The sequence below is a fragment of the Opisthorchis viverrini genome (assembly GCF_000715545.1).
Source record: "Opisthorchis viverrini unplaced genomic scaffold opera_v5_10, whole genome shotgun sequence".
Classification (NCBI taxonomy): Eukaryota; Metazoa; Platyhelminthes; class Trematoda; order Opisthorchiida; family Opisthorchiidae; genus Opisthorchis; species Opisthorchis viverrini.
Genome location: NW_008751666.1, coordinates 180424 through 192585, shown reverse-complemented (window position 1 = coordinate 192585; position 12162 = coordinate 180424). Strand labels below are relative to the sequence as shown.

The 12162-nt window shown below is 44.5% G+C and overlaps 1 protein-coding gene across 1 annotated transcript in view; it reads left to right on the top strand.

The window, feature by feature from the left end:
• Positions 1–602: 602 nt before the first annotated feature.
• The window catches only part of T265_12673 (hypothetical protein), a gene marked incomplete at both ends in the record, with an annotated part of 35844 nt that continues 24284 nt past the window's right edge, over positions 603–12162 (top strand). Inside the window, 4 exons of the mRNA XM_009164936.1 lie at positions 603–1148; positions 8393–8752; positions 9396–9547; positions 10916–11195. Of these exons, the coding sequence (XP_009163200.1) occupies positions 608–1148; positions 8393–8752; positions 9396–9547; positions 10916–11195 (1333 nt within the window). The remainder of the gene's footprint in view (positions 1149–8392; positions 8753–9395; positions 9548–10915; positions 11196–12162) is intronic.

The following is a 12162-nucleotide window of genomic DNA, read 5'->3' as shown; positions in this document are numbered from 1 at the left end:
TTGTTTCTCTACTCGAATCAAGCAATCTCGTGTTTCATCCTGACACCTCATATGCACCAAAATATCCACCAAGCTGACCCAATTTGGAACACTTGAGAGGCAGCCTTCCTCTCGTAATTCAAACAGCCTTCTGGTCCGGCTGTTTTACCCTCTTCTGTGAATTAGTCTCTTGACCAACGTTGAGTGTCTGTCTACTGCAATTTTTTACTTTCAATCCACAGGTGATTTATTCGGAACTCATGTGTAATCAGTTGAAACCTATTTAAGAAGCTGCAGTCACTTTACATTGTGATCTATCATTCTCTTTGATGTCATTCCCGGTGATCACGACATCGACTTCATCGTCCTCCGCTGGGCAGTGCACGCTTGAAACTCACCCATCGGAAGATGATTCCTTCTGTGGGCTATGTGACAACAACTACCTGCCATCCGCGGAAAACGATACGGTGGTCCGTTGTAGTGACTTGAAAATGGAACTAACATTTCCTTCTCTTAACCCTTCCTCTCCTTCAGTCTCTCAGAGCGGCAGCTCAACAGCTGATATCATCCAAAATTATACCTGCCATCCGCGGAAAACGATACGGTGGTCCGTTGTAGTGACTTGAAAATGGAACTAACATTTCCTTCTCTTAACCCTTCCTCTCCTTTAGTCTCTCAGAGCGGCAGCTCAACAGCTGATATCATTTCAAAATTATCACCACAGGCTCCAGCATCGCAGCCACAGCCTGCACATTCTGTGCAGACATTCTCGAATAGCAGACCAACTACGGCCTCCGTTTTCTCATCAATAACGTTTGAAGTGACTTCAGCATTCTCCCAAAACCAGTCACCATCGGACAAATTATCGGCTTTGCCCCAGTCAAAGTTGGCTTCTGCGAATAACTCGCAAAAACGACATACGCGCCCACTGGCAGATACCTCACAAGGACCACAACTGCCCGTACATTCTGTGAAACGCCCGAGTTCTCTACCCATTCCCTCGTATATGCGTACTCCACGGCGTCCTTGCGCGCTGTCTGTCCAAAGTGCCAATCCACTGCCCTCTTCCCCACTTTCTGCGCAGCGCGTAAAACCTTTCATACTTCCAAAGCCGCCGGAGGATTCATCACAAACTCGAGCAGAACGCCTTATCTCCGAGTCTACTGCAGGTGGGTTCTAATCGGTCACTGAATTCTGACGGAAGTACGTATTCAACAATGGACGAGTTAAAAACTTTTTTGTTGGCCAATTTATGCAGTTCAGCTTGACATATTACTATATGTAGCATTTTTGAAGACTCATGGGCAACCCGATACCAGTTTCGGCTCTCCTTGGCTCATTAGAATGAAGTAGTTTTCGAATTTGCTTCAGTCTTATTTTGTGCCTGAAAACACTCATTTGCCAATCGGGATGATGTTAACGGGTAACCCAACCGGATCACCATTCGTTAAAATCCTTCAACTGACTGTTCTGCACATAGTAGAGAAGCTATTCAAGATATCGGATTATCTTCTGTGATGCCTCTCGACTTCCCCTGTCTAGGCCTGGGCAACCTGGCACTATCCCAGCCCTAGTGCTCCCTTTGGATGACATGACAGTTGGGCACCGAAAGGGTGCTACAGCTGAACGATTTTTTTGTGTTGTCGCACTACTCCGCTAACGCCAGCCCGATTTGTCTACACATTTATCTAATTTGATGTTGGAGTGTGAAGTAAGACTAATAGAGCTCTATCAGTTAGACTTTCTTGGTAAGCCCTACAAATGGCAAGAATTTTCAAAAATGTAATGGTTTGTTCCGTGTGAGCAAAACTGCCTTGATTGCTTGGATATCTTCCCATCTGAGACGCTAAGTGAACTTCGTTCAACCTAATCAGTTGAGAAGTACTGTACATGCGAAATTCAGCTAAGTCTCCTGTCAATATCACCTTGGTGTGTACTTGGGTTCTATCCGCAATGTACAATAACCCTGTTTCACGACACATACTACCAAACACAATTGTTTACTTTTTGACACACTTTTACAATACATTTTATTACCGTCACCCTGCGCAGTGTTTACGCGAAACCTCTATGGCACATGTTATCACCCACTTGTGAGTGAGTGCATTTCATTCAATAAGACCACCCATTGATCGGTTTTATACTCGCTACCATGCTATGATTTTGCCTTTCTCACTGATGTATCAAATTCCAGACAGCACTGTTCGTTTTACAAAATTTTGACTTCAAAAAACCTCCATAAAAGTGCATTTCTGTCCATGCAAGTGAATTCTCACCGCTTGTATAGGTTGTTGGTCAGCCCCTCTGTTTTCAGCTCACAAACCGTTCACCGGAGCACAGTGTCTCCAGCTGGTGCACCGGGGGTAGGGATAATAAGGCGATAAGAGCCACCCGTTGCAGATTACGGCCCACTCAGTTTACTTCAACTGCTTCTGCTTGTCCGATATAGCAGGAGGTGGAAGAAACGCACTGAAGGTGATAGCTTCGATTCAAGAGCGCCAGTGGCCACGGGACGCAACTGTATTTGTCAGGGTCCTGCAGTTTTCATCCTGGGAGACGGTATTTATTGACGTAACTCAGTGGACTGGTAAGGACTTTTGTGCTTCATTACCAAGTCTCGTTTCTCCCCAGCGAAATCTAGGCTGAGAGAAGAGAGCTATACAGTACGTGCGGTCCTTTGACACATGAACTACGTGGCCTAACCAATGTGACCTATGGAACGTCACCAGCTGATCCATCGAGGAAGACTAGACTTTCCAGAAAATTATCTAGCGTACCTCAACGCCAACCAGACCCACGCAATGCTTCGGGGCAATGGTGGTCAGACACAGAGCTGTCGAAGATCCTCCACATGTAGCGACCACATCTCTGATCCTTGAATTAGGACGGCTCGGATCGCGGCATTGTACACTCTACACTCGACAGCCAAGATGATGTCGTATTGGCGCCATGAGTGCCAGAGATTGGCAAACGCCGTCCAGTTCCTTCCTATTCGGAAAGTGACTATATCATTCATCAGTCTTCAGGGACTTGTATAGCTACTCAGACAGACGAACTTATCTACCACATTGGTTAACCGGTAAGCATAATGCCTGAGTTCGATGCCACCCAATCTGGCAGCAACACTTCACAATTTATGGTTGGGAGATGTTGTAGATATAAAATGCGAAACTGTTTTGCTTATTTAAAGTAGTTTGCATCTCCAGAGAAAAGCAACATTATCGGCATACTCGCTGTCCGTGAACGTTCACCTCGGGAGTATTTTGATCTCCGAAGGGTTAGAGGCGGGTAAAGTCGAGCAGAATGTCGATTATGGAGTTAAAGAGGAATGGTGAGAGGGGGAACCTTTGCCTGACATTAATGGAATGGCGAACTCACGAAAGAATTTGCTGTAGACACGTCCAAAGGAGGAGGCAAATTGGAGCCCTTACAAAAGTAAACAAGTTGAAAGAGACACCATTCATAACCGGAATTTGTCAGTTTCTGACGTTCATCAAAGTCGATCGAATGCGTGAGATCGAAAAAAGCTACCATGTTTGGGGGATATTCCAGAACTCGCCGCAAGATGAGGAAATGGTCAACGCTACCTCAGTGAGGACGAAGCCCAATTTGATTCTCGCGACTCTCACTCGTTATTTGTTCAACCTTCGTAGGATAATACCAAAGAGTATCTGGGAAACTATGGCCACTTTGTGTCCCTTTGTGGTTTTTACAAGACGGCTTTTTATTATTTTTGAAATTTGGAATCCCTGTTGAGGTGTACCATTCTCCCGGCACGTTTTCCGCGTTCTAGGTCCTTTGGACAACCCATCAGGATAACCACGAGGGACTCGCCACCTGATTGAGAGAGCATATGAAGCATGCCACTGGGACCAGGTGCTTTGTTACGCTGGAGCAACAAAACAACATACCGGCTTTCTGCTGCCCATGGGGGACTCGCATAGCATCCCACTCGGTTCATTGTGTCCTTCCAGAGCTTAAGTTGATGATAGACCTCCCTGCCTGTGACTCTAAAATATGAACCGCGAGGCAGATGTTGTTTGGGCTTTCTTAAAGGAGCTAATGGCTTAATAGTCTGATTCGCTTTGCTGTAGGTGGACTGGTCTGTCCTGAGGTCTCAGGGTTGATGGTACAGCTACCTGACTCCTAATACGGTCGCGCACGGCAAAGTAACATATTTAGGTTGGGAGGTTCGTAGTGCAGACCTTATGCGATACAGCGTAAGTTACACAATGCATATCTGATGTAACAATGCCTACCAGGTTGAGTGATGCCTGACGGGAATCGTGCTTTAGTAGGCCTTCAGTTGGCCACCGATCTGAAGGCATTTGATTTTGGCGCCCTTTTTATGAGCATTAACGGGAATTTTGAACCGCTTCTGAGTTCTGTGGCTAACTTGCAGCAGTGTCGACTGCAATTGCTCTGCCTCATGAGATGGCGGACAGCTACTGTGTAATTCACTTTGTCATGGTCCACATTTCGTTTTCTATAACTGTTCTACATGGTAGTATCATAAACGTGAAATACTTATCGAACAATTCCTCCTGGGGATTAGTATCACATGTTTGGTGACTCCAAGAGATATTACTCAAACTGACATGTTTTCGTCTTCTCTTTTCAAGTACCTTCGGAGGCTAAAGGAGAAAGCTTAGAGGAATGATGGTCAAGAATTTGGTGGCGTAAGCCAAGGTGGAAATACAGCTTTTGATTGAAATCTACGTGGAAGCGCCACCTGGCAGTAAAATCTCTCGTGAAATGTGAAATGCTCTAAATAAGCTTTGTGGGTGTTTGCAAATATTCGTCTTAAAATGCGAATTTGTTGGTGCCTCAAACCCAACCGCTGCGTTTGGCACCTACAAAGAGTCCAGTAATACGGTCAGTATAGCAGGTAATGTGGTCTACAGCAAGCTAAACAACTTAAGTCTGGTAGAGCTAGTGGTCCTGACTACCTTTCCTCCTTCCCCCCGCCTTGTGGTCAGGCTTCTTAGCCAACTGCTTTGGTTGAGGGTCTCAGTCACATATCTGTCTAGGTTTGGGTGCCCTGACATCCCTTTTGCGTACAACCATGATTTCCACGACCATATATTATCCTTTGTCACATCGGTGTCGACTGGTATCATCAGCCGGGTCGCCTTAGTTGCTGCGTACGGGTGGACAGGTAAGCGGCAACAGACTACTGTTGACGCCAACCTTTTTTTCGCACACTCCTCCCCGTCACCCACTAATAGTACTCTGTTTGTAAGCTTGTCCATTGGGGATGACGATCCTATTCATCTTGCAAGAGCCTCGGCAATGATATATGTACATCAGCCGGTGCCGACAGCCTTGTGCAGCTCAAAGTTAACCTTGAAGTTTCTATGTTCGATTTAACTGGCTACCTTTAGTTTTTTTAGCTCTAAAGCAGATGAGCCAGCAGGCTGGTCTTGTTCACCCAGTGGACTCGCTCGAAAATTTTTCGCTGCGTATCAGAATAATAATTCAAGATCCGCACGCAGCCGTTGAGCTGAATGCTCCATCACTCTGTTCTCTTTTTCGGATGCAAACCTCTGAAGATTCAAAGCCCGCAACACGAACCCTCCGGCCTCACTCAAGCATTATCAGAAAGAACAGTGACCCTAATTGATTTTTGATGAAATGTTTCAATCAATGTCGCACATAATTCAACCTTGGGAATTACCGGATCTGGTTGACGCGGAAGGCTAATGAAACCAAAGAGGCGAAGAATACCGGGAACGCCCTTCCCCCGTATATGGCTGCTAACAGGCGTCAGTGGCGTTCTTGTTGATAGTTTCTATCCAGGGTTCCTGAATGAGTGCCTGGGGTTGTAGGCACTTCGGGATGATTGCAGTAGGCTAGCAGTAGATCCCCTCCCCATGCACTTTAAACTGTTCTCTTAACAAGGCTCAAATAAATTATGGTTGTACGGCAGCGAAGCGTAAGTGTTCAACACTGACGTTGGGTGGTAGACACAGTGGCCAAAGGATCGCTTCCTCCCACTCACTGGCATTGGTGTGAATCAGGAATCTACATTGTCTCCTTTCTTACCCTTATGTTCCTGATTTCCTCATACAGTGTAAATACACCTTCGGTTTTGTGTTCGGTTTTACTGGTTGTACTCCAGGTTCATATCAAACTGTAAAATGCGCTCAAGAATTATGAATCTATCTTAAGGTCGATTTCTATTGTCCCTATCGCTAGATTTGGTTACCCTACTTTCTCAGTGATTCCAGACAACCATGATGAAGACGAGTTCTATAACTTCTCACCCCTCACTGCCAAGGATGTTCTCTTTTCAAAGTGCAACACCATGGGGTGCTTGGAATTAGTCCTCTTAGGATGGTTCAGCTGGTTCCCTCATTAAGACAATCCTCACCAAAGTCCAAACACTGCTCTTTTACTCACTAAACTGGAACTAGTATGTGTACCACAAAACTTTGTTATAAAGTTTACAACCGCACGTACTCTCTGTTTCATTATCCGGCCTCTTCGAATAGGATTTGCTATCCTATGGGTAGATCGCTGAGCACGTCTCGAAATGTGGTTAACTTTTGAGGTCGAAGTAAAGGTGAAATAGAGTGCAAGGTCATTTTTATTATCAATCATGATGGAATTTTCAATGCTGTCATGCTGTCGTTGATGATGATGATATGATGATCTCAATCGATAACACCTGTGAACAACAACTGTGAATATCCAGTAAAATTCCAAGCTCGTGGCTTCGTTATTTCGGGAGCATTCGCGAGATTCGGTGGCTAATTAGACCAAACGTTCGAGTCAATAATTAGTCAGCAACCTGCTGACTATGAATTACATCTAGGAATCACATCTTACGAGTTCAGTTTTCGTCACAAGCTTCCGCACACAGCATTACAAAAACTCTCCTCTCAGGAGTGAGGCGCTACCGTCGGATTTCAGGGAGCGTATTTTACCTTCTGGAGATATGTCAATGACCAGTCGGAAATCAAATCTCACCAACGTGACTGATTGCGATTTTCTCTCCTGTTGAACAGAGGTGGTGAAACACTCTAAAATTGTAACCGTAGAAAGCAATCTCTAGCACGACTGTTAATGCTTGAAGACAGTTGAGAAAGTGAGCGGGTGAGTGCAACAGAACTTTCGGAGAATCTCATGAAATCAACTACTGGCAACCGCACGCATGTGTGGTCTTTGGTACTGGGTTGGTCCACTTGGACAGAGTGCTTGAGGAGTGGTAGCTTCATTGATGAAGAAGCTGAGTTCAGATGATCCAAACAGACCGTTTCACTCCAGGCACGAGTGTAGAGAGCAGGTTTTTACAGTAGCGCTAGAGCTTGCAAAGTCAGGATGCAGAAGTCGGATTCGAACAACGGACCTTCCGGTCAGTAAATTCGCGCTCTAACCACAGCCATTTCGCCTCTCCATAGCTTGTATCAGTGTATCATTGCTAGTAAGGACACCCTTATAGTGAAGAGAACCGAAGAGCAGACAAACCTTTGAGTCATGAGAACCTATTTATTGCCTTTCATTGACGTCGTACAAGACTGGACGTTTGTCTTTTTGTAAGAAGGTTTGTATTTGACACCACTGATGGTATTTCCAACGGAATGCTCAGGTGTTCCGTTTCGTTTCGTTGTTTGTTTGAGGCATCTAGCTTTCAAACGTTTCCCCTAGGGTCGTATGGCTTTCTGTGGTGAGTTATCACCTTTTTCGTGCTTAACTGGGACTTCTTTCCATGCACTTTTACTACTGGTGTGTTGTTGACCACAACAATGATGATGTGGATCATGCAGGCAAAATCTAAACTCCCTGCTTGTTAGTACATGTGAAGTTGTCGATCTTCAGTTCCAACGCAGTTTCATGTTGCTCGGATCAATTTTATACTTTGGTTCGGATGAAAGTCACTGTAAGTTTGGTCACGGATATACATAGTAAGCCGAACATCTTGGCGGAGAGCGTTCTTCAATGATATGTTTCTGAATGAAATTTCAAGGAACCATTAGGCCTTGAAAATGATGGGCGATACAAAATTGTTTCGCACCACATTCCAGCATTTCTTTGCATTTCTTGCATTTACTGTTAAAGGTGGTCTTGTGTTGGGTGGTAATAGCAGAATGTTAACGAAAGCGCTGAGAAACTGGAAATGATCGGCATTGTTTGCGTCGGTACATGTTCAATTGTTCTATGTGACGCAAACATAGTTCAGCAGGCTACGTTGCGCATATTGGAAAAATAGCTTGATGGATTCATGTTTGAGTAAATTAACCGTTACGTAAGTACTGGTCCTGGTTTTTGTTCACGCTACCACTTTCAAGCTATGCCTCCGTAAGACCTACCTCCCTGCGTATGTGGTAATCTGAACTTGCGATCCACCCTAGATGGAATTGATGCCGTTGATGTTTACGTATGTATAACTTATTTTTTGCTCTCTACCTAGGGAACCTGAAACGACATACGCCATTACAACCGGTTGAGTTGCACTCTCCTAAACGCCAGCGGTCTGTCACAGGAACCTGCAGCTCTACACTTCGTAGGTGTTTTTTGTTTCCGGTGCACAACGATTCCACTGTTATCCCTTGTGTTACATCGAGTTCGCCCGAGGATGGCTTCGGAAACTATCGGCCCAACACATTCATCGCGAAGACTAATAATCTAGAACTGACCTTCCGTGCTAGATGCGATTCTTTATTATATCCCATTGATTCGGATCCAATATCTGGTGACAAAATGGCAACCACTCATGCCACTTCCCAGACCCTAGCTGCATGGCCACCGCTGGTTGTCAGTTTTCATGCAGGTAGCGCATCCCATTTGTTTTTATCCTCACTGGTGCCTTTTTCGCTTTCATGACCATAGGCGAGTTGTCTTGGTAAGGCAAACTCGTTTCATTCCGGCTACTTTCATTTTTATCTTTCGAGCCTCACATTCATACTAAAATCTACTTACAGCTTAAACTGCTCGATGCTCGTTTAGTAGCCAAAGAGGGTCCATTCCGAGGTGTAAGGTACTTTGTGCACATATATTTCAATCACAGTCTCACTGTTACTCCTGCGATATTGAGCCTAACTACTGTGGAGGGCATTCGCAAAGTCGTTGCGTTTTAGGGTTGGCGTGAGTTACTAGGTCACTTAGTGTACACTAATAAAATCATGTTGTACGGGCGTAACAAAGATGAAGCCTGTGGGACTTGGTGATAAAAGGCAGAATGGTCATAGTGATCTTAATAACATAGAGTAAGCAATAAAAATATACATGCGTAGATAGATTGTCAATTCAATGAATAGTTAGTTAGCTATCGCTTTTGTACACACAAATTAGGACGATCAATAGCAACCATCTCGCCACAACGCTTATTCTCTTGCTTATATGTCGGTATCACCTTTTCACTCCGTGAATTCTTTACTCGTTTGAAACCTACTGCTCTGTTATCTTGCTCTCAGAACTGGTGCTGCAGTACAGTCCTTCACCAGCACTCCTGATCTCGCTACTGGACTGTGAGAAACAGAACGATGTCATAAAACCGCTCCAGGGGAACCATCCACAAGGATATGGGTCCCTTGACGACCTCGACTCGAAAGAAGCGTCCTTTCAAGTGAGTTTTTCGCCTACTTCATTGTTACGTGCGATTATCCTCTTCGATCAAGATGACTCTTAATCTCTTTCTCTGCTCTCTAATCCTGTTGAACTCCGAATTACTCTGTCAAAGTAGGAGGGGGCATTAAGCTCGACTAGAATGAACTAGTCTCATGAAAAATATGCATTTGGAACTATCTGGTGAACCTAACTGAGTGTACACCAGCGCTTTTCACGAAAAGTACACATAGTCGCCAAACGTTGGAATGCATCCAGAGTTGGTATAGGGCTTCATTTCGCCCTGTGGATGTAAGCTTAACGTATCCTCTTCAATAATATCCTGTTGCTGCTCCGTGACGGCAGCTAATTCACACTTTCAGGCATGGTGTCCAGGCCCACAACTTCAGCTGCAACGTATACTTTGATCAGTTGTCACAAAGTAGACTAAAGTGCCCCTTCTGTGCATGGCACAACTATTCTTTTCTAAACATATACGCTAGAGCATTGTAAAGCGCAATGGACATATCCCTTAGTCTCGGGACTGCTGGGCGAAGCAAACTCATGGCAGTTTCGGTGACCATCCAAAATATGCCCCACTCCGGACTCCTTTAAAGTCTTCTCCTTCGACGAAGGTTACATCTTACTGCAAGGTTACCATCGCGCACAATTCTGCAAACCTTGTTTTTAAAAAATCAGGATTTTCCTCTCATGTGCATCGGCAATGATACATACTGTCTATATCCATTTTATTTTGTTTTCTGGTAGAGGTAATAGATGGCTGATTGGCTCACGCATTTGGCTCCGATTGTGGCTAATCAAGTGAAGGTAGCACTGTACTACGAGGATATTGCGTACATGTCTTAAGATTATGGGATAAACGGGGAATCCATATAAGTATTCTTAGTTCCTCCGATGGTTTTTCACCATAACCGGAGTAACGCATAACCCGGATACAATCATGTACCTAGGGTTCAGTGGATCACTGCCTTCCAGTGACATGTAAGATACATCTACGGTACTGATTACCTACCGGAACACACTGTACTGTCTTGATGGTGAAGTTTGATAGTCCAGGCACTCCCTATTCCCCGAAATTGTCGGTCTGTTTGTTACCGGAACCTGAAGCTTGAATCGAAACAGATGGAAATTTCCAATGTAACAATGTGTACTTGCCTCCATTTATTCAATCTACAGTAGTAGCACGAACCTAAATTCGTTGGCCATGTTGACTAGGCTCAGTTGGTCAGATCTCCCGAACGTTTTCTGAGGGTGAAGTTTATGTGTAAGGTTTGATTAGTAGGATGTACCTTGCTGTGATTTCCTTGCCCCTTCTTTTAATTTTTATTTGCGGCAGGGATTCTTCTCTTCTTTTTCTCTTTTCTCCTAGTCGTCTGACTGGATTCCTCCCGGCATCACCCTCGCAATAACACGCAATGTACACGTTTACGTGCATGCCACACAGCTGAGTTGCTGTGTCAAACAGTCAAGTTGGTGCTTCGCTTCCCGCGGTTTCGATTCTCTGGGTCAAAATGAAGTGGTGATTACCGTTCGCCGGCGTCCAGAGGAATTACTCCCACCGTTATTAATCTACCGATATTATCAGTTACTATATCTGGCAGTGACGGAGAATTCAGATCTCACGTTGACTTCCGATACAATCACACTCGGTATGTTCCGTTTTCTACGTTCCGTGATTTCATTTCCGAATGTGCTAACTTGAGTATGTGGTTTTTTAAAAGATAGTTTACGGGTTCATCAAGCCAGAGAGAGAGACCTCAACTATGCAACTGCATTTTTTCCAAATTTTGCGTAAAAAAAGCAAGCTAGTATAATAACAGCCGTCAGCGTCACTCGGTCCATAAAGGGTGGGACGATTAAAATGCCACGCTAGGGAAATTGTTTGAGCCAAAAACTTATGCGAAAACAATGTTGGTTACTTCATTTTTTGATGAGAAAAGCTCTAGTGAATGCCATGACTAGATGCACTCATGATTCAGAGTTCCGAATGCAGCTTTGCGGCTCGCCCTGTAACCCATAGTGATCAAGCGCTTTGCTACTGGTGACGCGGCATTCATACCTTCACTTGAGGTATGACTTTTTTGCCGCGTTATGGGTTATCTCAGCCCTTGTGATATGTTTTGGTGAGCCTGTTCCATCTTCCCTTTACAGAGGTCAATACAACTCCAGTGGAACTGGTAAGGTTTGAAATCAAATTTCTGGACGAACTTTGCTCGCAAAGCTGCACATCACTTCTAGTTAGCAAAAGCAACTGAGGGTAAACTTACGATTCACAGGGTTCTAAAGCTGAACGGAGTATTCACCATATGATTGCTCTTGTAGGATACTCGAACAGCTACGTCCTTTTGGAGATTTTGACATATAGTGAAACTTCACGAACATTTTTCGCGCGTCCATTTAGAGAGTTCTTTGTGGGGTTCTGTTGCGAGAGTTGAGTAGTTCCAGGACGGGATTAGAAAGGAGACAGAATAGGAAGACGTAATGTACGCTTTAATCGTCTAATAACTGTAGTACATGAGCTGAAAATAGAGCGAGAATCACGAGTTAATTGGTTATGCAAAGGCATGGGTTATATGGTCATGACATTCTCCCCGCCTTGGAATATGTGTGTACTTT